The sequence below is a fragment of the Sander vitreus genome, chromosome 4, assembly GCF_031162955.1.
Source record: "Sander vitreus isolate 19-12246 chromosome 4, sanVit1, whole genome shotgun sequence".
Lineage (NCBI taxonomy): Eukaryota > Metazoa > Chordata > Actinopteri > Perciformes > Percidae > Sander > Sander vitreus.
This window is the reverse complement of record NC_135858.1, coordinates 32,096,773-32,122,751: the sequence shown is the minus strand read 5'-3', so window position 1 is coordinate 32,122,751 and position 25,979 is coordinate 32,096,773. Positions and strand designations below refer to the sequence as shown.

At 41.9% G+C, this 25,979-nt stretch overlaps 1 protein-coding gene and 1 non-coding gene across 4 annotated transcripts in view; both read left to right on the top strand.

Annotated features, from left to right (window-relative positions):
• The first annotated feature begins 7,556 nt into the window (after positions 1 to 7,556).
• Positions 7,557 to 25,979, top strand: part of LOC144517309 (casein kinase II subunit alpha) — a 26,955-nt gene continuing 8,532 nt past the window's right edge. Inside the window, exons 1-12 of one of the 3 annotated variants that reach the window (XM_078249363.1) lie at positions 7,557 to 7,681; positions 9,834 to 9,972; positions 13,201 to 13,312; positions 13,420 to 13,521; positions 17,464 to 17,514; positions 17,772 to 17,831; positions 18,075 to 18,158; positions 18,599 to 18,709; positions 23,281 to 23,382; positions 23,876 to 23,976; positions 24,983 to 25,131; positions 25,231 to 25,317. In XM_078249363.1, the coding sequence (XP_078105489.1) occupies positions 9,857 to 9,972; positions 13,201 to 13,312; positions 13,420 to 13,521; positions 17,464 to 17,514; positions 17,772 to 17,831; positions 18,075 to 18,158; positions 18,599 to 18,709; positions 23,281 to 23,382; positions 23,876 to 23,976; positions 24,983 to 25,131; positions 25,231 to 25,317 (1,075 nt within the window). In that variant the 5' untranslated portion in view covers positions 7,557 to 7,681; positions 9,834 to 9,856. Of the gene's footprint in view, positions 7,682 to 9,019; positions 9,242 to 9,833; positions 9,973 to 13,200; positions 13,313 to 13,419; positions 13,522 to 17,463; positions 17,515 to 17,771; positions 17,832 to 18,074; positions 18,159 to 18,598; positions 18,710 to 23,280; positions 23,383 to 23,875; positions 23,977 to 24,982; positions 25,132 to 25,230; positions 25,318 to 25,979 lie in introns of those variants that run through there. The other 2 variants (XM_078249362.1, XM_078249364.1) reach the window with 2 other exon arrangements.
• On the top strand, positions 17,557 to 17,667 carry LOC144517480 (small nucleolar RNA SNORA57). The gene has a single exon (XR_013501942.1). It is a non-coding gene; the product is annotated as a small nucleolar RNA SNORA57 (small nucleolar RNA).

Sequence of the window (25,979 nt, the reverse complement as noted above, 5' to 3'; positions counted from 1 at the left end):
AAACAAACTATTTTATCATTTTTTTTAAAATGTGTTCAACTGACAGATATCTAGTCAGGCAAGGTTCATGTGACACTATTTTTGTGTCAGATTTACTCATAACTTTATTGTTACTGTACTGAAAGTTTTGTGTGCAAGCAGTTTCAAGTTTAATTGTTTGTACATAAAATTAACAGGTTGTGACACATCACTTTTTGTGTTTAATAAATATATAAATACACATTAAGTAACCTGCTCATTCTGTTAATATAACATAGAATTATATGTTAAGAAAACACTAATTATTTTTGTTGCTTGACTAAGAAAGTTATGTTAAACTGACATAAATATCCTTTCAGATAAGACTCATTGTGACACATTTATTTTATGTCTATACAGCCATCTTCGTCCGCTTATCCGGTATCGGGTTGCGGGGGGAGCAGCTCCAGCAGGGGGCCCCAAACTTCCCTTTCCCGAGCCACATTAACCAGCTCAGACTGGGGGATCCCGAGGCGTTCCCAGGCCAGGTTGGAGATGTAATCCCTCCACCTAGTCCTGGGTCTTCCCTGAGGCATCCTCCCAGCTGGATGTGCCTGGAACACCTCCCTAGGGAGGCGCCCAGGGGGCATCCTTACTACATGCCCAAACCACCTTAACTGGCTCCATTTGACGCGAAGGAGCAGCGGCTCTACTCTGAGCTCCTCACAGATGACTGAAACCCATTTCGGCCACTTGTACCCTGGATCTTGTTCTTTCGGTCATGACCCAGCCTTCATGACCATAGGTGAGGGTAGGAACGAAAACTGACCGGTAGATTGAGAGCTTTGCCTTCTGGCTCAGCTCTCTTTTCGTCACAATGGTGCGATAAATTGAATGTAATACCGCACCCACTGCGCCGATTCTCCGACCAATCTCCCGCTCCATTGTCCTCTCACTCACGAACAAGACCCCAAGGTATTTAAACTCCTTTACTTGGGGTAAGGATTCATTCCCTACCTGGAGAAGGCACTCCATCGGTTTCCTACTGAGAACTATGGCCTCAGATTTAGAGGTGCTGATCCTCATCCCAGGCTGCAAACCGATCCAGTGAGTGCTGAAGGTCACAGGCCGATGATGCCATCAGGACAACATCATCTGCAAAAAGCAGCGATGAGATCCCCAGCCCACCAAACTGCAACCCCTCTCCCACCCCGACTACGCCTCGATATCCTGTCCATAAATACTACAAACAGGATTGGTGACAAAGCGCAGCCCTGGCGGAGGCCCAACTCTCACCTGAAACGAGTCCGACTTACTGCCGAGAACCCGGACACAGCTCTCGCTTTGGTCGTACAGAGATTGGATGGCCCTGAGAAGGGACCCCCTCACCCCGTACTCCCGCAGCACCTCCCACAGTATCTCCCGGGGGCACCCGGTCATATGCCTTCTCCAGATCCACAAAACACATGTAGACCGGTTGGGCATACTCCCAGGCTCCCTCCAGGATCCTTGCGAGAGTAAAGATCTGGTCCGTTGTTCCACGACCAGGACGGAATCCGCATTGTTCCTCTTCAACCCTGAGGTTCGACTATCGACCGAACCCTCCTTTCCAGCACCTTGGAGTAGACTTTACCGGGGAGGCTGAGAAGTGTGATACCCCTGTAATTGGCACACACCCTCTGGTCCCCCCTTTTTTAAAAAGGGGAACCACCACCCCGGTCTGCCACTCCTTAGGCACCGTCCCAGACTTCCACGCAATGTTGAAGAGGCGTGTCAACCAAGACAACCCCTCCACACCCAGAGCTTTAAGCATTTCTGGACGGATCTCATCAATCCCTGGGGCTTTGCCACTGTGGAGTTGTTTAACTACCTCAGCAACTTCCACCAGGGAAATTGACGACAATCCCCCCCCATCATCCTCCAGCTCTGCCTCTACCATAGAGGGCGTATTAGTCGGATTTAGGAGTTCCTCAAAGTGCTCCTTCCACCGCCCTATTACCTCCTCAGTTGAGGTCAACAGCGTCCCATCCTTACTGTACACAGCTTGGATGGTTCCCCGCTTCCCCCTCCTGAGGTGGCGAACGGTTTTCCAGAAGCACCTTGGTGCCGACCGAAAGTCCTTCTCCATGTCTTCTCCGAACTTCTCCCACACCCGCTGCTTTGCCTCTTTCACGGCAGAGGCTGCAGCCCTTCGGGCCCTTCGGTACCTTGCAACTGCCTCCGGAGTCCTCTGGGATAACATATCCCGGAAAGACTCCTTCTTCAGTCGGACGGCTTCCCTGACCACCGGTGTCCACCACGGTGTTCGTGGGTTACCGCCCCTTGAGGCACCTAAGACCCTAAGACCACAGCTCCCCGCCGCAGCTTCAGCAATGGAAACTTTGAACATTGTCCACTCAGGGTTCAATGCCCCCCAGCCTCCACAGGGATGCACGAAAAAGCTCCGCCGGAGGTGTGAGTTGAAAGTCTGTCGGACAGGGGCCTCCTCCAGACGTTCCCAATTTACCCGCACTACCCGTTTGGGCTTACCAGGTCTGTCCAGAGTCTTCCCCCCACCCCCTGACCCAACTCACCACCAGATGGTGATCGGTTGACAGCTCCGCCCCTCTCTTCACCCGAGTGTCCAAAACATACGGCCTCAGATCAGATGAAACGATTATAAAATCGATCATTGACCTTTGGCCTAGGGTGCTCTGGTACCAAGTACACTTATGAGCATCCCTATGTTCGAACATGGTGTTCGTTATAGACAATCCATGACTAGCACAGAAGTCCAACAACAGACAACCACTCTGGTTTAGATCAGGAAGGCCGTTCCTCCCAGTCACGCCCCTCCATGTATCACCATCATTACCCACGTGCGCGTTGAAGTCCCCCAGCAGAACTATGGAGTCCCCCACTGGAGCCCCATACAGGACTCCATTCAAGGTCTCCAAGAAGGCTGAATACTCCGAACTCTTGTTTGGTGCATATGCACGAACAACAGTCAGAGTTTCCCCCCCACAACCCGCAGGCGTAGGGAGGCGACCCTCTCGTCCACCGGGGTAAACTCCAACGTAGCGGCGCTCAGCCGGGGGCTTGTGAGTATCCCCACACACGCCCGGCGCCTCACACCCTGGGCAACTCCGGAGAAGAAAAGAGTCCAACCCCTATCCAGGAGTATGGTTCCAGAGACTGTGCATAGAGGTAAGCCCCACCAGATCCAACTGGTAGTGCTCCACCTCCCGCACAAGTTCCGGCTCCTTCCCCCACAGAGAGGTGACATTCCACGTCCCCAGAGCCAGCCTCTGCCGCCTGGGTCTGGTCCGTCGAGGCCCCTGACCTTCACCGCCACCCATGTGGCAGCGGACCTGACCCCAGCGGTTCCTCCCACAGGTGGTGGGCTCATGGGATCATGGGATTTTATGTCTAGTGTACTCAAAACCTTAATGTTACCATACTGTACTAAATTAAAAGTTTTGTGTGCAAGCCGTTTCCAAAAAATATTTTAGAGTGAGCAAATTGGGATATAGCTGAATAATGAAACAAAATTAAATTAAAATTACAATACTTAATTGTTGTTTGTACATAAAATTAACAAGTTATGACACATAACTTTTTGTGTTTAATAAAGATATAAATACACATTAAGTAACCTGATCATTCTATGTTAATATAACGTAGAATTATATGTTAAGAAAACACTAATTATTTTTGTTGCATGACTAAAATAGTGATGTTAAACTGACATACATTTCCTTTCAGATAAGACTCGTGACACATTTATTTTATGTTTAGTGTACTCACAACTTTAATGTTATCATACTGTACTAAATTAAAATTTTTTGAGTGCAAGCCGTTTCCAAACATTTTTTAGGTTGAGTTAGCGATTCGGATTTACAGTGCATATGTGACTAAACCCCTGCATTCTCATCTTACGATTACACTCCTGTTGTGGTTATGGATATTTCGGTTGCCTGTTTGTATATTTCTGTTGCTGTTTGCTGTCTTGTATATTTATTCTGTATATTTCTGTTCCGTTGTGTGAATTTATCCTGTTTTGTGTATTCTGTTCTCTGTGTATATTTCTGTTTCCTATTTCTGTTTTGTTTTATTTTGATAGTCTGGTTTTCTGTCTTGTCTTGTCCAGTTTTACTTCCTGTGTTTTCCCGCCTTTGTTGATTACCCTGTCTCTCCTAATGTGTTTCACCTGCTGTGTCACCTGCCCCTCGTTACCCAGTGTATTTAGTCCTTGTGTTTCCTTTGTCTGTTGTCGGATCGTCTTGTGTTTTGCCTGTCAGTTTGTGTCTACGTCCGATCAGTTTGTGTTTTTGCCCTGTCTGCTTGTTCACTGTCAGCGTGTCTCAGCCATGTGCCTTTGTTGGAATCTTCCCTGCATTCTTTTGTTCTTGTGAGTTTTTCCCACCCCCTGTGCTGCCGTGTTTTTTGTTAAATAAAACCTTGAGTTCAAACTTTCTGCCTGCCTGCCTTCTCCCTGTGTTTGGGTCCTCTTTCCCCTGCTCACCATCACAACTCCTCCGTTATGGTGTGGTGGCCATTTCAGTAGATTTACTCACTAACATTGTTGTGGAAACACAATAAACATGGAAACTAAATGCACACTTACTGCATTACTTCAAATACTAAGTTACTCATCTAGTAAACTAGTATTCACATGAAATAAAACAATAACACATTGAGACCATTCAGCAAAGCACACTGGGTAATTAAACACTGGTTGCTATGGACTCGTCACTAGGCTTCCTCAGTCATTGTATATTTTAGCATATAGGTAAAGCTGCCAAAGCTGAACATTATCCAAAACTCCATTTCTCAGATGAGCGTCAATTTGGGAGCTTGCATGCTACCACTACTTCTTTCTCAAATGCCTTTAAAAGGCTGTTGTATATACACACAGTATAATATCACCGGGACCGAAAGGATATTTGAGTCGGGTATGGCTGCAGCCTGGAGACCTCTCGTCTCATGCCCTCCCGGCTTGATGCAGTCCGCAAGCTTTGACTTTTCAAAATAGCGTCTGGTCTGTTGTGTTTTCGTACGGTGTTTTGGATGTTTTTGAACTAAATAGTACGGCAATCATGCTACTGAATAACATTATTTTTTCATCAGATGTCTTACTTAAAACACGAAGGAGCTAGCAAAGCAGTTTTGTGTTTATATGTGCGAGCGGGATTTATTCAGTTTGGGAAAGTCTCTAAAGCTACAGTTCACATTGTCTGGCTGACTAAATAGGGAGGGACCCATCTGCTAGCGATAGGGGCCGAGACTGAGAGAACTACATGGAGCTACATGGATAAATATGCACCAAACAAGCCACTTTGAAATGTTGCTGTTCTCACGAATACAAAAGTTGGGTGACCCTCCCCCCTAGACTAAAAAAATTGGATGAACCTCCCCTCAACAAAGAATAAAAAGACATGACCCTCCCCTAATTTCCTCTGGTGGTCCATTCCACAAATACCGAATGGTCCCTTACATGTCGCTGTTCTGCAGGTATTCCACGCAAAGTTGGTAGTGCACCCTCGTTTAGAAGAAGTCTCCCGGCTAATCCTGTCTTGTACTAACTGAAGTTAGAGAAACAGCTAGCTAGCTGATGTGATCCTTACCTAGCTACTGCTCATGTGCGACTCCCAACAAAGATAGGGACATAGCACCTGGAACATTTTCAGCCCAACCAATGTTATATACCCTATTAGGAGACCTTAAGGAACAGTGTGAAATACCCTATATAATCATTTTATCACCCCTTTAAAGACTTCGATTAGATTCCTAGGCATAACAATTGATGAAAAAATGTGCTGGAAACCCCATATTAACAAAATTTCATCTAAAATAGCCAAAAATATTGGTATTTTAAGTAAGATCTGTTATTTCCTGGATAAAAAAAACACGTTGTATTATTCCTTTACCCTTTTATTCATTATTGCAATGTGATATGCAAGCTAAATCATATTTATCTTTTTCAAAAACGTTGTGTTCAAATTATTTCTCATGCTAGGTACTTAGCTCACGCACAACCTCTATTTCAGGAATTAGCTATACTTAGCATCTTCCAGGTGAACTTTCTCCACACAGCAGAGTTTGTCTTTAAAGCAATTCATCATCAGTTTCCTCATACATTTACTAGTTTTTTTAGGAGTGAAAATAATTTCTTGTATCGTAAAAATGGTTACATCCTTGTCTCAGTGTAGTCTTAACTTCAGAGGAGCTAAAGTCTTGAATTCTCTCCCTTTACATTTTTTTTTACCTTTCACCTAGTCAGTTTAAAAACTTTTTTATAATCACGATTGCACTGCTGTCACTTCTTGTTTAACATGATTAGGTAAAACGCTTGAACAAACAATTTTTCTTTAAAATATTGTATTTAGTCTCTGTCTTCTGTTATTGTTGGTGTATTTATTTTCTTCATTTTGTTTTTCTCTTTCATATTATGTTTTTTTTATTGTTCTGTTTTTTGTTCTTTTCGTCTTTTCTTCTACATATAAACTTATTGATGTGTATATCTTTTTATGTTATTTAATAATATTTCTTACTCTCTTTTGTTAAATATTAAACTGGATCCATACTTGATGTTTAAGGAAGACATTATATAAGCCCTTTGGGGTTTCCTGTCTTCCTTGCACATGTTTTATTATGATGAATTGGTTACTATGTACAAATTATTATTCTTTTCTGATGTCTAAATAAACAAATAAACAAATAAAAAAGTGGGCACATTGGGCATACAGTGGGCACTTTGGGTACACAGTGGGCACGTTGGGCATGCAGTTGGCAAATTGGGCATACTGTGGGTATACAGTGGACACATTGGGCATGCAGTGGGTGTTACACACATAGTGCAGACGGACTCAAAGGATGACATATTTAAAAGATTACAATATTGTCTACACAAATTACAATTATATGACTTTATATTTTATTTGTTAATATTTTAGCCATATCCTAACTTGCACTGTTTTTTTTACTTAGATTTTGCTTTTACTTTAATGTTTTTCTTTTTAGTTATTTAATGAGCATTATTGAAGGTGCCTGAGGCCTAAGATTTAACGACTAACGACTGCTTCTGTTATTGTTGTGCACAGGTGACATGACTAATAAGGAACCAACTTGGTGGTTACATGGCTTGGGAAATGCACTGGAGTCGAAAGAGTGACATATTTCAGTTGTGCTCTGCTGGCTCTGTACTGGATTTTAAATGAAACAGTGACTATAAGGTTAAAGCACAGATTAAAGTGGTGTGTTTTCATCTACATCCCATGACAATGTAGGAATTGTAGCCCGTTCAATACATGGTAGACTACTACCTCAATTTAAGGGCACATACATGTAAGGTAACATGTTAACATAAACTTGAATAAAGTCATTATATCGAAGACGTGGTTGTCGTTAATCATTTGAAGTCTGCCCTGGACTGCAGCCAGACTGCTCATAGACTTCATACACAGTAAAGTCAAGCCATAAAAACGCGTAGCCTACAGCCAAAAAAAAAACATGACCGTGACAGGTTACTACTTTTCAGTTGGTCGGCGGCAACTGTGCAATGGCTTGTCCCTCCACGGACTCCGTTGCAGTACTAGATGGCGTTGGTCAGCCATATTGTCTCTGATACAGCATAAATCACACAGTGGCACACACGCAGAGGCGACGGAGGGAGGCGAGGATCGTTGGATTCACGAAAGTCATCTTACTGGGAAGCATTTCGGTCGTCGGATTGATCAAGGGGGTAAATAACCAATGCAGTGTGTCTGTAATGTTGATAATGCAGACTCCCATTCTTTGTGGAAACTAGCGATTGTTCCCGTTAGCCATGCTAAGGTTAGCAGGCTAGCAATTTAGGCCCGCCTAGAGCCGATAAGTTACTAAAATCTTCTGCTCACACTGAGAGACACCCCAGTCGGGTGGTGCAGCTAACGTTAACTCATAAGCAATTGCTTTAGTCATCGGAGCATATAACTAACGTTAGTTTATCCACTGCATGACACATTTGTAAACACCCTATAATGTTACATTTCCAGTGTTGTGAGATTATCGACATAACGTTAACATTACCGATGTCGCATAATTCCGAATGAATATCTGTCATGTTAATGTTAACGGTAGCTAAACTGGTCCACATGAGTTTTGTACACAACACTGTGCAGGGTCTTCCTGGCTCAGACTCACAGATTAAAAATAATGGATTTAGTCTTCGGCCCGAAAAGTGAAGCCAATGCGGAAGTGTCTTAAACCCGCATTCTATCTAATTTCCAGCAGGGGGCGACTACACTGGTTGCTGTTGATTTATTACCTTAGTAAACATTTTCATACTGAGTTTATGGTCTCAGTCGCTACTTTCAAGTCTTCTTTAAAACAACATGGTGTTCGTTTTGTAAATTATGGTCCCATTTAAACCCTTTTGACCAAATCCGTTTTATAAATGAGGCCCCTGGTCATTATCCAAAGCTCATCATGACCATATGTAAAGGTTAGAGCACAACTTGTGAGTTTCAGGCTCAGCTTCCTCCTCACCACAACAGTCTGGCACAGTGCCTGTGTGTGCTGCAATGATCCACCTGTTGAGCTGATGCTCCATCTTACCATACAACAACTCAAGATACTCTAGTGTCTTAAGGTCACTCGTGATATATCTGAAGTTATCATTCCTACTCCTGTCTCGCATTCACTTTGTGGGGCTGGCCACAATAGTGGCAATTAGGAGTTGTGTTTTTTTTAGTTTTTTTTTTTTAGCTTGAGCTAGCCTTTCATCAGCCAGCTCAGTGTTGCCTTCACTCAACAAATAGTTTTTTAATGATAGAGTAAATCTAGACTATGATACATTTATTAAGGCACATTGCCAAACTTGCACTGGTGTGAGGATTTCTGGCTTTTCTCTATTTCATGTCATTTTAAATTGATGGATGAAGACACTGCTGACACCATCAGTATGAATCAGGAATTCAATTTCTCTAATTCTTAATTTCCTTTCCCACCTTCTTTGTCAGCTATCCCACCTTGCCCCTGGTGGCCCCTCCCCCCCCATCCTCAGGCAAAGCCTCTCCCCCCCCACCCCCCCCAGCCCTGCCCCGTTGGGTCAACCCCTACCTTCCCTCCTCTTCCTCCCTCTCTCCCACCCATCCTCCCTGTACTTCTGCCGTCCTCCGCTGCAGTAAAATCTCCCCACCATCTCTGCCAAGCTGTCGGACATGTCAGGACCCGTGCCAAGCCGGGCCCGAGTGTACACTGAGGTCAACACTCACCGGCCCAGGGAGTACTGGGACTATGAGTCTCACGTGGTTGAATGGGGGTAAATATTTTGTTAACCCTAACCCCTATTTTCCACTGGGCGCGTCTGTGCTGCGTTCTGGAGGTGCCACGGGTTTGTTCCGTTCTCCGCCACGCGCAATACCACACCAGGAGCGTCTCAGATGCGGAGCGTCTTGCTTGCCCGACTCACAGATTTTATTGTCTCTGCAAGTACTTGAAAGAACAATCACGTGTTTATTAGCTAGTATCTACCGGGCACTCCAGTAATTAAACTTTAGCGGAGTGAGAGCCGCTTCACGCACGCCTGGGTTGTTGAATATCAAGCATTGACTTGAATGGCCGCAATTGCGCGCAGGGGCCGGGCGCCTACGGAACTACGGCGTTATACATGTACCTCATTCCTGAGTTAGTAACTGTATGTTTTGAGCACAGGGAACTATATCTGGCAACCACATTACATTTTGAACAGAAATAAACACTGGCAAAAAATAACTTTGTTTAAGCAAACAAAAACCTATTCCGTGCTCAATAAATGTATTTGCATGTTTGCTATTATCCATATTAACGTGCAATAATAACCCCTCTCACGCTGATTACTCATGTGCCCTCTCAAAAACTTTCTCTGCATGCAGGTAGATGCTGCTGCGCTCCCGTCATGTCTCCCTCGCTGTCAACTTCTTCACTCTGTGCACGCTCAACTCTTGACACACTTGCTCAAATTTTCGCAGCATTACAAGTGTGCCACAAAACCAACCAGTCGGAGAATATAAGGTCAGTTCTGATTGGCTGTTCGTCTCCAATTAGTTCGCAAGTAGCAGGAAACATATCTCCTGGGGAACGGTCTTTTCAACACATGCAGTGATTCCCCAGTAATGGGTAGCCTATTTCTGCTGTTGCCAGGGGTACTTGGAAAGATTGTGGATCCCACTATGAACCACATAAGTTGTCATTCAACATAAACATTAACACAGATTTGTATTCTTAATTGTATATTGTCAACTGACATTTTCAGGAATACATAGTCATGGAAAATTGACAAAGTATTGGTTAAAATGCGTATGAATCCTGTATTGACCTACCGGTATATATTACAGACATACCTTAATAGTTGTGGTAATCGTAATACCGTTGTATTGTTTGAATTACAATAACATATCTCCTTGTGTGACTAACATCATCTTTCACAAGCAATCTAACGTTAGCGTAGCATAGATAGTCTATGCATCCAACATGTCATCCGAACACGCCTAAAATGTCACAATACAGCCACATGTAAGAAGCTTGTAATACTGGTTACATAGTTATCGTGTTTTATTAACCTTAATTCTGTTTGCCAAGGCTATATTTTGTTGGCTTGCAAAGTAGCTATCCGTTGCTAACGTATGTCCAAAAAGCAGTAGCTGACTAAAATTAAACCATATCTTGGCATAACGTTAAATACATTTAAAAATCAATAAGGATATACTAACGTTACCATGCACAGTGCAAACACATGACAACACTTCTCTATGGTCTCCAGTAAAACCATATTTTGGCAGTAGTTAGCTAACATTTCTGCTTTTTGAGATAAATTAGCGTTAGCAACGGATAGCTCCTTTGCAAGCTAATATATCAACAGAATAAAGGTTAATAAAACACGGTAATGTAACCAAAGTATTAAACTACTTACACGTGGCTATAGTGTGACATGCCTACTGCTGTTCAGTCTCGCGTTGCGAGACCCAACTTAGCTACAGTGATGCGAGGCCTGTTCAGATGATATGTCGGATGCATAGACCGGATGTTATGCTCCGCTGTTGTGTGCTAAATTAGCTAGATTGCTTGTAAAAGGATGAGTCAAACTAACGTTAGTCACACAAGGAGAAACAAGTCAAACAAAACTGCATTATAATGCACACAAATATTAAGACATTTCTGTGATATAGCTAAGTCAATAATACAAAATACTGACCGAAATGTGTTGTAATCCAGTAACATTAGTAGGGCTGTAATCTCCCAGTCGACTAGTCGATTTATTGGTCGATACGTTCTGGCTCGACCAAAATTTGGATTGGTCGATTTTTTTTTTGCCGTGTTAATTTCATCAGGTGGAAAGCACTAATTGCTAACGGGGGTGTTTTCAGAGCACCCCTGTTTCACAGGTAACAGTCTGTCTTCAGAACACCCCCCCCCCCCCTTGTTTTCACTTTTTGGATCAGACAGAATGAAGAAAGTACTAGAAGCCATTGGTCTGGTGGTTTGCTGAATATTTATTTAAGTGTTTAATTTATAGTCAGTCCTCCTCTACCATGTCAAAGACATCAGCAGTGTGGCAGCATTTTACAAAAATAGATAATGGGGGGGAAAAAAAGTCAAATGCAAAGTTTGCAAGCAACAGTTTGCATATCACAGCTCAACTACAAACATGGCATATCATCTAAAAACGGTAAGCTAACTTGTCTGCGTTAGGTTGCCCCATCTGTTTTGATTAGGCTATATGAGTATGTCAGAACTGGCATATTCTAATGTTTTAGTCTAATAATCGTTTTATAACTGCAGGCGCACCCGCCCGCAACTACGGTAGCATCCCCCAGGGTTAGCCGCGAAGCTGAGCTCCTATGTTCAGCCTCACTCTGTGCAAGGACATGCACAGAGCTGCTGAAATGAGTGTCTGTCAGTTATTATAACATATGACACAAACAATTGTCTTTATTGTATAGTATTATGTTGCATATTCCTCAACAGTTCTTGTGCTGATATCACTAGTTGACATAGTACTATTTTCGGAAATCATAGGCTATGATATTGCGCAGGTGCACGTGATGCAACGCTGACAGACAGACTCGAGTGTGTCATTTCAGTGCAAAATAATTAGGCTATTTGCAGAATATTAAATCATTTAACCTACTAGTTTTTTATGTTTATTTATAATTCATTTAGACGGACAAGGCTACCAAGTACTGCGCAGCTATTTAATCTAACGCTTTTTTTTTTTTTTTTTCAGTCGACCAAGATTTTCTTTGGTTGATTACAGCCCTAAACATTAGTCGAACAGCTCCACTGTAGTCAGTATATGCTGTTCCAGTATGCTGACCAACAGGTGTTGACTGGAAAAGACTGTTCCTCCTAGATTTGTATTTCCTGCTACTTGTGATCTAATTGGAGAAAAACAGCCAATCAGAATTGACCTTTAATTCTCCGATTGGTTTGTTTTGTGACACATTTGTAACACTGAACATTTGAGCGAGTGTGTCAAGAGTTGAGCGTGCACAGAGTGAAGAGGTTGAGAGCGAGGGAGACATGATCGGAGCGCAGCAGTGTCTACTTGCGTGCAGAGAGAGAAATTATCTCCTATCTCAGTGCAGTGCCCTGCTATGACATGAACTACTACGACTACCATTTTCTAGTCACTGTTCCATTATTTTTATTGTGACTATTATTGCCACTGTTCATCACATCCCCAACCAGCACCGTCAGACACCTCCTACAAAGAGCCTGGGTCTGGCCGAGGTTTCTTCCTAAAAGGGAGTTTTTCCTCGCCACTGTTGCACTAAATGCTTGCTCTTGGGGGAATTACTAGAATTGTTGGGACTTTATAAATTATAGTGTGTGGTCTAGACCTACTCTATCTGTAAAGTGTCTCGAGATAACTCTTGTTATGATTTGATACTATAAATAAAATTTAATTAATTGAGAGGGCACATGAGAGAACTGCGTGAGAGGGGTTATTGCACATTAATATGGATAATGGCAAACATGCAAATACATTTATGGAGCACGGAATATGGAGCTCAAACGAAATTATTTTTTGCAAGTGTTAATTTCTGTTCATAATGTAATGTGCATGGAAAATGTAGTTCTGTGCTCAAAACATACGATTACTCAGGAATGAGGCACATATATAACGCCATACGGGACACAGCGCAGACACGCCCGGTGGAAAATAGGGGTAACAGCATTTGCAGCATGCTGCATGACAACCCTTCAACCCAGCTGATGTTTGGTTGTGATCCTTCACAGAAACCAGGATGACTTTCAGTTGGTGCGTAAGCTAGGGCGTGGCAAGTACAGTGAAGTCTTTGAAGCAATCAACATCACTAATAATGAGAAGGTGGTGGTGAAGATACTCAAGGTAAATATATTCCGAGACAGAGGCTTCGATCAAGGCAGTTGCTCTGATTGAATGATTAAATGCTTTAATCCCATCTGCCTAACTGCCTCGTCTTTTTCACCTTTTAGCCCGTGAAAAAAAAGAAAATCAAGCGTGAGATTAAGATTTTGGAGAACCTACGTGGAGGTCCTAACATAATCTCCCTCATCGATATTGTGAAAGACCCAGTAGTAAGTATAGTATATTGATTGGCAAGAACACTTTGGTCATTAAGTATAGCAGAGGTCATATATAAATTGTTTGTATTTTTCTGATGACATGATTTATATTTTATAAAAAAAAAAAACTATGTTGGAATGTCTGTCTGAAATATCATTACTGTACCAATAGCGTGGCAAGCCCACCACCTGTGCAAGCTTATCGATTTTGCTTGGGAAGTATGTGTCTGTAAGTACTTAGCCAGCTACGGTTGTTAGTTCGATAAATGTATCTTAGCAGTTATACAGCCTTGTATTTCTATGTTGTGTCAGGGCTCTCGCCAAAGAATGGAGCAACAGTGCACTGTTGATACATCATGATGTAGGAGTGCCGTCATTATCATTTTAAAATTAAGATTTCTGCTTTGACATTAAAAACAAAAATTCCAAGCCAAGTTTTTCATTTACTGTTCATTATGACAATAAGAATTGGCTAGTTGAAGTTGAGCCAAAAAAATACCTTTGATTGTTGCTCAGCAGTTTTAAGACATCACTTGGGCTCTGGCAACTTGTGACTTAAGAGGCTGATTACATCAAATTGTGAAAGTTGGTTGGTTAGATGCAGCTCTAGTTCACACTGTAAGCAACAAGTGACCATCTGTATGTATGTCTATTTTTTCTAACTTTTAGTGTCAAAACTGCTATAATTATTATGAAATATTTCTGTATTTATTGTAGCTAATGCATGCTAATTACATGGCAGTAAATAGGGGGGAAATCCAAACACTTGAGCACTGACATCAACTCAACAATAGATTCAACTGTTCCTCAATCCCCATTTTGGAGATGTCGGTTAACTAGAATTTAAATAAATGGCTGTATTGCATATGAAGGGAATTAGAATGCATGAAAAGGTTACAGAATGTAAACCATTTTTGTTGTGCAAAGTAGTCAAATAAATTAGCTAGCAGCTATAATGTTCGTCAGTGTAAATTTGTAAATGTACAGTTATTAGTGTTACAAATTGTTTATGTCACCAATTGTTGTGTGCCATTGTGGGTTATTAAATTTTTTTTATTATAAAGTTACAATCATGAATAAGAGGGTACGCAGTTAACAGGGTTTCCGTTCTCTAGTCACTCGACGGTAGTGGTAGCGCTCTCCGTGGCTATGTGTAACGGTTTGTGAAGAATTCATATAATTTGGAAAATTAAGACCTGTATACCGGTTGAGACAGTATTCCACCCAGCACTACTATGGCACCTAATTTCTTTGCACAATAAGTATCAATCTGCGCTTTAGAAAAAACAGACTAACAAACTGATAGCCAGTGCTGAGTTTTCCTAGTAACTTTACCAAAAAGGCTCAGGATGCTGCAAATATTATGTATGCTGGTGGATTTAAGACAAAAAATAATAAGTTATTGAATGAATCGAATTTGAACACTTCTGTCAATGGCTTGTTGATCTTTTTATTGTTAGTTTATTTCCTGGCCTGGGCTGGGACACACATTTATACGGTTTGATAAAGTACTTATTGGACTTTAACTTATCATTGCACTTACAATAACGAGCGTAGCTGTCCTCAATTTAGGTCATCCTGTATGTCTCATCCGGTTTTTCCTGCATACACTGTTTGTGTGTGTGCACGCGTCAGTCGTGGGGGGAACTGAGCAGCAGCCCCGCCCGCTGCAGAGAGCCGACAGGATTGAAACAGCAGGAGCTTTCAGCGACTTTAGAGTGAAAAAACGTTTGTGTACATTGATTTTAAAATGTATACAGGTTGGAAGGACCGTCTGAAATGTGTTGTATGGGCTTTAGGTGTACGTTTTGTTGGTAAATGTGAGATGTTCGAGTCACACACGTCTTGTCTTCATATCAGAAACAAGGAAATGAATCCAGTGACGTACGTGTGTTACGTCAACCCGTTTTCACTCCCGCTTGGTCAGTGGCTTTCTGCGTCGCATACTGACTGCTGTGATTGGTTGAAGTCGCGGGAAACTCTGGTTATTGGTCAAATTTGCGGTTAAATTATGGTGATTAGTCAAAATTGCGAGTCACACCAAATTCACGGTGATTGGTTGAATTTGCGTGAATTGTTGCCATCGCGAAATCCTGGAGGGACTGATCTGCACACACATTGCCATGACACAGAGCTGGTTTAAAATCAGCAAAGTGTATCCCTTTACGACGGGGAACTGAAACTCTGCTCTCTTCAAAGCCACCATACCCCATTGGCCAAAACTGTAATTTTACCTTGCAGAACACGGGAGTTGTTGGTCTGCACACTGCCTTGGTTGGTTAGTCAGTGTTATTGTGTACCTTTTAGTGAATCCAAATTCTTTAGCTTGAAAAAGAAATGGCCTACACTAGTGTAGGCTAATATCACCTGCGCTGCGTTCGATAGCAACCGCCTCGGTATGTGCAGGCTGCCAGCCCAGGAGGGCTTATTTTATTGTGAGCATGATTATTTAATAATAAAAACGTCTATTTAAATTGGAATGTGACTATAACTTTCGTATTGCCATAATTGATGAATAGCTCACTTCAGTCCATATGTTGTGATATATCACAGCCAGGGGTTGAAGTAGGATCTCAAATTTGAATTTAACACTACTACTTTAATAAATCTCTATCCCCCCTGTACTATCCACTACATGCACTTAAAGCATACTCACTTCTACAGCTAGTCCACCTGTTAAACTCGTTATTTCCTTCTTCCAAAACAGCCAGGAGTTGAGTTTTCCTATGACCGGTGTGATAACTGCATGCCAAATTAATCACCGCACACAAGGCTATTTTTTTAAACGAGTCTGACGCAGTCAGTCCACATAAAACGCACCGCGACTACGTTCACTTCCAGCTAACTTCACGGAGAACAATGGGGACAAAACGGCATCACCAACCTGTCTTAACAGAATATTCTCTATCTAGCTCAGCTAAAAACACTGGATCTGCAGCACCTTACCGTGTTGATCCCTACCCAGCCCGTTTGTAACCCGTAGGCTACCAACAACGTGATCTTCACATGTTTAATTGACAATAACGGTTAGTGCACGACTGTCCTGCTATTTTTACAGACGTGTGAACTAACTACAGACCTTGTGCATGGAGTCACGGCGGTGCTCTGCTGAGAGTGAATAGGGGAAGCACTGGAATGGATATTTGGTGTAATTTTCTAAAAGAACGTGAAATGCTGATTTATGAAACTGCCAGAATGCCGTCGTTCCAGCCCACTTTAACCCCTTATCACAGCTAACAATGCCCTTCAGCTAAGTTCAGATCAAATACTCTCAATGAGGCGAGTTGAAACTTGCAATTACTTGAAATGCACCGGTCTGCAAGGTTCTGAACCCTGCCAGTTTACACCAATGTGACTAGATTATATGGTGTATCATCTCCATATACATCCATTCTAACATACAACTTTTCAGGCTTTTTTGTAGCTGGATATGATTTGTGGCATCTTAAAATAGGAATGAAGATAGTGAAAGTGAGATACTTGCTACAGCTGCATATTTGGTAGTGATAAAATGACTATACCACCTATCTATTCTGGGATATGGTAGAAAATGCTCTGGCTTGTTTTTTTTAAAATAAAACAATCACAGATGTCCTGGGCAGTGTTGAGCCCTGATAGTGGAGATAGCTAGAGGAAAGGGACATTTGGCCCGTCTCTCACACGCTGGGCGTGCCTGATGTGACGCTTTATCCCAGGAATGTACGTCAGTTGAGCCAGACTATTGCTTAATTGACTGTCCACATGCTGGCTGAGTTTCCTTGCTTACTTGTGTATAGAATATGAATGGACATTTGGAGACTTGGCCATAGTGTTGCTCACAGTGTGGCTGCCTGGTTAGTTCGTACAGTTTGCATTAGTGCCATAGCTTATTACAGTGTTGCTGTTTCAGTAAAATAGATAAATTACCTGGCCCCGGTGGTACAATGTTAAATACACAACCTTTTACTTTTTCAGTCCAGGACGCCTGCCTTGGTCTTTGAGCATGTTAACAACACAGACTTCAAGGTAGGAACTAAACTTTTTTACTCTATAAAAAGATTATGGAAACCTCCTTTTGTGTGTGTGTGTGTGATGGAGGAATATGAAAGTCCAATGCTATGTCTTCGGTGCCAGAAAGTCAACCATCGTCTGGTTCTATCGTCAATCACTGGCACATTTCCACAGGTTGTTGTGAGTGATGCATGGCTCTTCGTGAATGTGTGCTGCCGGTTTATTGTAATACATTGCCATAGAAAGCCTAATGGTATTGTTTTAATCTCCAGCAACTGTACCAGACCCTGACAGACTATGACATCCGGTTCTACATGTACGAGATCCTCAAGGTAGGTCTTTCATGGTTTCAGTTGCCTTTCAGCTCATAATCTAAAACCTCTAAATGTCCTGAGGGAGGTGAAGCAGTAAGTCTGATTTTTGCACATGCTTGGGTATTCGTAGAGTACCATCAACTGTGTGTGTGTTATATCTAATAGGCAGCATGTGCTAATCTGTTGCTATCTGTTTTGGAATTACTGGGAAGAAAAAAAACTGACCAATGGATCACAAACTTCTTTTGCTCTTGTCTGTAGGCCCTGGACTACTGCCACAGCATGGGAATCATGCATAGAGATGTAAAGCCACATAATGTGATGATTGATCATGAACACCGCAAGGTGAGTAAATAGGTCAGTCAGTGTCTCCCCAACCTTAACCAAAATATCACTGCTGTTCTGTTTTGCCTCTATTTCAATAATCAATAATAATCCCCCCCCTCCATTGTGCTCTTGGACATATTAATTCAGTAATGTGTGACATATGTAAATATATATTTCAAAATTGTGTGTATATATACACACACACACACACATATATATATATATATATATATATATATATGTATGTATGTGTATATGTATGTATGTATGCATATATATATATATGTATGTATGTGTGTGTGTGTGTATGTATATATATGTATATATATATGTATGTATGTGTGTATATATATATATGTGTATATATATATGTATGTGTGTGTGTACACACACTCTCTTTCCTGTGTTGAACACATGCATGTTTGTAGTTGCTAACTGCTTAATTTCCACGTCTGTAGTTGCGCCTTATTGACTGGGGTCTGGCTGAGTTTTACCACCCAGGACAGGAGTACAACGTCAGAGTCGCCTCCCGCTACTTTAAGGGACCCGAGCTTCTGGTGGACTATCAGGTACAGCTGTGTGCTTTAGGTGGAGTTGACATGTTCTGAGTCAGGATTTATGAGGCATTATCGGCCGAAACTGATCACATTTATTTGCAGCCTTCGATTTATTGTGTAGCATTATTTATGTATTTAAATATTCTATTATAACGTTGTATATTAAGTATTAAAATTAAGAGTTGAGAAAGTATTATTAATTGACAACTGTTTATTGACAAGCAACATGTGCAACATCTTCCACTCTTGTCTCTCATGTCCGCAAACGTCCCGTCAGTGTCGCTCTTGTGTGACTACAGCATTCATGCGATACTGAAGCAACTGTCTGTATCGGTTCTGTCTGGTCCAAGAATTTCAAAGCGTTGAGCCGCTGTGGCTGCCCGATCCATGATCAACTTGTTCTGCTCATGTTCAAACATCTTTGAGGTCAGGAATTAAACTCAGAATAGTTAAGGTCAGGAGAGCCCATTGGTCAGGCGATAGGACCTGAACGGAGTAGCAGTTTTCCTTGTTTTCAGGTTCCAGCTTTCTCTGAGCCCGAGCAAGGCCATGTCCTAATTATTTTGACCGCCACATGAGAATCTCGCGCTAAACAATGTTTCCCCCTTATAATCCCATAGGCCCTGATAAAGTTTGAGAGAGGACGGAATAACTTATTGTGTACCAAATATTCCTTAACAAAACGCTTGCACATTAAAGCTGTAGTGTGTAACTTTTTGATATCAATGAACCTCTGTTACATTCAAGCCATTGACAAATGAATTGCTGCAAAGCTAATGAAGACTATCAGCACCACACAACTCTCTCCGTATTTGTCAGTCTTGCTGTGTTCAGAAGCTTGAGTGAAGATAATTACCTCTTCTGAAGAGTCTGTCATGTTTTTTTAATCCTCCGTGTCCTCTTTGGCTACTATCAACTGCGTGGAGGAGGGGTGGGGTTGGTGCATGATCACGGAAGGCTTACATCATGTGGACGTGCCGACAGTGTTATTACTTTGAATTCCTCATGGGGGCGACAGAAACTACACACTATAGCTTTAAGATACATAATCAATAACTAAACTGCAATAAAGGACTAAAATAAAATCAAGGAACAAGTTTAGATAATAAGGAAATAAAATAATATAAAAGTTTAGTAATTTAAATGATACAATAATGATAAAACTGTGGTGTTTTATTCATCAACTTTGCATTTAAATGCAAATTGTCAGAAAAATAGACCTAAACAAACTCTTCAGGACGCGGTTACGACTGTGAGACACATGCCTGTTTGGAAGCGTAGCTGTTGCTTGAGACGTGCGAGTAAAAAAATGTCTGACACACTTGCGGTCTAGACAAGGGGGTTAGAGACAACTTGGAAAGTTCTCAATGCTTCGGTTTACATGTAGGGACCCTCATTATGTTACCAGTGTGGTGCTGTTTTGAGCCTTGTTAATGGTATAGAAATAGCGATTTCTTTTTACTTTATCCTTGCCCCAACGACTAGCATTATAAGGTAATTAGCAGTTTGCGATAAAACTGGTTACATTCGATTAGCATGAAAACATATCCCAGAGAACGGTCGACTCTGTACACATGTAATTAACCCCTAGGTTCATTTTGCGCCGGATTTGTCCTTTTAAAAGCAAACACTGAGTATAGAGCTGAGGAATGTTTGTAGAATGAGCTATAAGGACCTAGCATGGTTCATATTGAGTGAACTTTTAAAAAGAGGTAAACAATGCAATATATGTATTCAGAAGTGTTATAGTATTATTTTGATAGATATAAAAACGAGTCTGAAATTGATCCAACTTTCTGCTCTTAAAACTCCAGACCGCGTGTACATGCCTACTATGTAACTTGTTTTACAAATTGTAGAATATGACCTGAAAAAATGGCCTGCAAAATATTATTTTAGCCTTCCTTCCCCAGAAATGTCTGGCTGAGTCGAGTTATAACGGAGCAGGCGGGTGTGCGTAGAGGTCTGTGTCAGTGTTTTCAGGCAATTTAACACTGTAATGCCGCTGCTGGCGCAACGCTGGCTGTGTCATGCTGTTAGTTTAGGAAGCACTTGATTTGATATGCAGAGTTTTCTATCAGTGGAGCACGTATTTTAAACATTCGATCATGTTCATTTTACTGTGGGAAGCCAGATTGTGATCGCGATTAATATTCGAATAATTGTGCAGCCCTAGAACACAGCATTAGAAACATTTTTAAAAATATTGGTGACAGGCCTGGTTCGCTACCCGTGCAACTGATTACTCATGTTTATGAATTGATTAAAATAATAATACATTTTAAATGCCGCTTTTTTAAGTATTTAAAGGCACGTTACAATAAAACCACTAAATTAAACACGTGATTTAGGATTTCATAATCAAATTATTTATGATTATGTACCAGCCATGTTAAAACTGTGGCAGCGTACCTCAGACAGCTCTATGTTGGGGAATCATGGTTATATGGTGCACCACATACAGAGTCTTTCAGTGTTTCCTGTAGGATTTTTAGCAGTGGGGGCAGATCTGTCGAACCTTGATGTGTGCATTTGATTTTTCTTGGCTTTTGGAAAAATAACTCCAAGGCTCGGTTGTAGGGGAATTCAGAAAGAGGTGGCCCATTAATGCTGAGTAGCATAGCCTACATGCTGCTAGATGGTCCCCCTGCGGCCTGTTCCTTAACACTAGAACGGTCATGACTTTTTTTTATTTATATGTGTAATAACTTTGCTAAATAAAAAAAAATACAATCCTTCTGGTACCTGACTTTTCCTAAAATAGTCTGTATTTTCGTTTAAAAGTGTTTTTTATATACATTACACAAAAGGCAAAGAAAATACAATCACTTTTATCTCGGCCATACACGGTCATACTGACCGCTCGGATTTTCGCAGTTTTGTTTTTAATCTTTTGCGTGGTTGAAGATGCATCTTGGTTGCTTAGTAATAATCGTAGTCTCTGTCAGAGAAACGTAACTAGCGGTCTCGAGTAACAAGTGTGGGCATCACCGATGGGCCGAAAGCAAAGCCAGAGTCGGTAACGTAGGCTACGGCATGGATGGACTCTGTTCTGAATCAGAAGAAAAGCACCGGGCGCTCACTCTGTGAAAGGCGCGGTACACGTAGATGGCCGGTAGCTGTCTACGTGTTCATATAATTTTATACATCCTACAACTGGCCGGAATCTTTGCACACATCCTTTCCAGGGAGTGCACCAGCTGTAAAATGTCCCGGAGGAAGTTCATGCAGCAACTGGCAAAGTAGCTGAGAGCGGAGTTTATGGAGGAAAAAAGGGCAGTGGCGCAAGGTCCGAACAGCGCTGCGCACTGCAGCAGACACCAAAATGGAGGCAGTACCAGGTTAGGTTATAAATGTTCAGATAACATACTTTTAATTGTTATTTGGCTGTGAATTATGTTGAATGAATTTCCCCAAATATTTTTCGGGATATGAATGTATGAAATCACAGTTTACTATGCCATGATATGAATTGTTGAAACACTATTAGGCTACTACTCAAAAGTATAATTAAAATGTACATGTCGGTGTTATTACGTTGTTCTAAAGATATCTTAAGACAATACATGCATTAATATTGTAATTGGGTGAGATTAGAGTTTGGAATCTGGCGGTCAAAATGACCGCTCATGGCAGTTCTAGTAGTTATGGAATTCTGGCACTTCCAGTATCTTAATGCAGTGTAACTACTTCAGCATGTAAATAATGCACCTAAAATACAAACGTGAGCAAAGGCGTTGAGCAATCGCTATTATATTGAATCAACAGCCACATGCAATTTAGCTAGCAGGTGAAGGTGAAACAAAAAATTAGCAAGAACTATAGACTAATACAGGCTTAAATAAACTGACAACATAAGTTATATGACTTGCAGTTCTCAAGGATGCACACATGCTATCTCAACCGGGTCCTCCGAACAGCCTGTCTTTTTTTCTTTCTCGTTGGCTTACCTGTAGCCTGCAGCTGCTCTTTTCCATACACCATGGCCACTGCCAGAGTTGGAGATAACGGAGAAACAGAACTGAAAAATCCTCCTGCTTCCCTGAAGTCACTAGTGTGGCAACATTTTGCCTTCCTCGTGAGTGAGTTATGGAAACAAACGACGAACGGTAAAGCGTGAGCTCCGACTGGACCTTATGGTGCCTTCAGGTGGCGCTTGTAAAATCATGGTGTGTTAAAGGCATACTATGTAACTTTTCCCTCTTCGGTCCCCCTACAGGTTGTCTCATTGGAACTACAGCTCATGCGTCCCGCCGCTTCGGTCCCCCTACAGGTTGTCTCATTGGAACTACAGCCACACAAGCTGTAGTTCCAATGAGACAACCTGTAGGGGACCGAAAAGGGAAAAGTTACATAGCATGCCTTTTTAAGGTGCCCCTCATGAACACATGGTGCTATCAGGTGCACCTTGTAATGATGTTGCCTTACACATCAATAACGATCAGTCACTTCCACACAGTGATGCATACAGCTGATTAATTAAACACTGGTATCAGGACTAAAGTCGGATCGGTGCACCCTTGATTTCTCTGCTTTAATCGTATCTGTGATGCCTTTGACACTTGTACTGTGTGTGTTTTAAGATGTATGACTACAGTCTGGATATGTGGAGCTTGGGCTGTATGTTGGCAAGCATGATCTTCAGGAAGGAGCCTTTCTTCCATGGACATGACAACTATGACCAGGTAAACACAAAGCAGGGTTGGCTGGTAAGGCTTTCTCTTGCTACTTTACTGTAAATGCAACATACAATTCTCTTCATCGGAAGGCTATGGGGTGACCAGCAGTTACGTTTATGGCAAGCTCATATGTGACTACAAGTCATAGCTTGCGAGAAAGTGTGATTGCATTTCTGCCTTGAGATCTTGTGAGAGTGGGGACTGCCAGGTATTTTCTTTAACTGACTTGTATTGTATGGAAGCAAATAAGGGACACAAGTATTTAATTTTAACACCCACTGAATACTTAATATTGAAATATTTTACTTTGAAAACCATGTCTGAATTTATCTGTTCTGAATTCACCTCTTTAAATTAAAGTGTGAAATTTCTTGATTTTAATGTTTAAAAGCTAAATTTGAATATTTTTTGAGTTGTCACAAACTTAGATCCCAAAATTTAAGTTTCAGAATAAAAAAAATAAAAACATAGATTCAGGTTGTTGTTTGTGCTCCTGTAGTTGGTGAGAATAGCGAAGGTTCTGGGGACTGAAGACCTCTACGACTACATTGACAAGTACAATATTGAGCTGGAACCTCGTTTCAACGACATCCTGGGAAGGTGAGAGCTGTTACCACTGACACATGATGATGATAGTGCTGTCTTATGTAGGCTTTTGTTTAGTACAAATGATTTAAAATGCAACAGCTGCATTTGGTGGAACTGATTAGATTTTGGAGGTTAAAGGTCAAGCTCACTGTGACCTCATGTCTGTCCATCCCATTCTGGTGAATGCGATATCTCTGGACCCCTGGAGGGAATCTCTGCAAATTTGGCACAAACGTCCAATTGGACTCAAGGATGAACTGAGTGGATTTTGGTGTTCAAAGGTCAACTTCACTGTGACGCCATCATGTTCTGCAAAACCCTTAACTGAGGAAGAGAAGGGAGACATTTGGTCTGATACTGAGTTGGTGACGCTAGGCTCAACACAGCATTCCGGGATGGTAGAAAGACGTGTTCTGGTTTATTGGCATTTCTTCAAACCAATCACAATCGTCTCGGGCAGTGCTAAAAGCCAGATGGAGCAACGGTGCCTCTGCAAAATAGCCTTGGGAAAGAACTTGTTTTGGTGGAACGTGTACGTTCAAAAGTTGTTTTTAGTCGTGCAACAGAAAACTCAGATTGGAGAGAGTGTCCAGCTAGCTGTCTGGATTTACCCTGCAGAGATCTGAGGAGCAGTTAACCATAGTCCTCAGAAATCCACCAGAGGTTAGAATGCCAACACAAAGAAAGCGGGAGGTAACGGACATCCGGCCGAAATGAGGGACATCAGCAGAATTTCCAGCAGCACCTGAACAATCCCGGAAATTAAATGTCGTTATATAGACTAGGTGGCACTAATGTTGAAACTGGTGATTGTTTAGATCTTCTGTGCTGCCGGGTTGAAAAATGTGTGTAAAGCATCCATGTTGTGCCAAAACTCAGACTTAATACCTTTTTATTAAATTGCTTTAAAGTCTACACTACAGATATTATATATGTTTGGACAAACATGGATGTAAACTGGTGAAGGCATACAACCACAAGGAGGTAATTCTAGTCTTGATTTGTCTTTTGCCTTCAGGCATTCTCGTAAGCGATGGGAGCGGTTTGTCCACAGTGAGAACCAGCACCTGGTCAGCCCCGAGGCTTTGGATTTCCTGGACAAGCTGCTGCGATATGACCACCAGGCCCGGTTAACTGCCCGCGAGGCCATGGATCACCCTTACTTTTGTAAGCCCTCATAATCAGCCAGTTTTGTTTATAAGAATGAGAACAAAAGCCGTAATAGCAATGACAAAAGTGATTTCTTTATTTTTGCTGTTCCTGCAGTCCCCATCGTGAAAGATCAGTCTCGTGTGGCTGGAGCCAACCTGCCCAGTGGGAACACAGCTGTTGGCACAGCCAACATGATCACTGGTGAGAATACTCACACGTGCAATGAAGAGATTGTACTGCCCCCAATCTGGTTAAACATTTATGGCAACATCCCTTCATAATGTCTTTCTGTTGCTGCAAACAACAAGCTTCCAAAGACACTGTGGTTTCATCTGTTAGTACTGCCAGTAATGTGAAGGGTGTGAATGTGAGAGCATCGGCGCTGGAAGGAACGTCTCCCCTGTGCTTCCCGACCACGGTCCGGGAGCCCGAAACAGGACTGCGGTCAAGGCAGCTGTCGCTTGGATTCCTGGGTCAAATCAGCCAACGCTAAAATTATAGTGCACCTGTATAATGATACTTATGGTAAATGCATTGAAATGGCATCCGAGCGATGGTTGGCTTGGCCACAGTGAAACCGGAAAGGTGGAGACTGCAGTGCACACACAGACTACAGTGTCACGCACATGGCACACATTTTTGTTTAATTAAATCACAATTTTTTGCATTTTTGTAATCGCACAAACATCACACTTAGATTAATCGTACAGCCCTATTCAAGATGGCTGCACCCTCTACCTCTCTCCACACACACACCTCGCACATGCACTGAGTCGTCTGATAGGCACGGCGCTACTCTTTGTTATGCCCAATTCTTTTAACAGCATTTACACTGAGCTTTGTTTTGTTCTGTTGACTGAAGC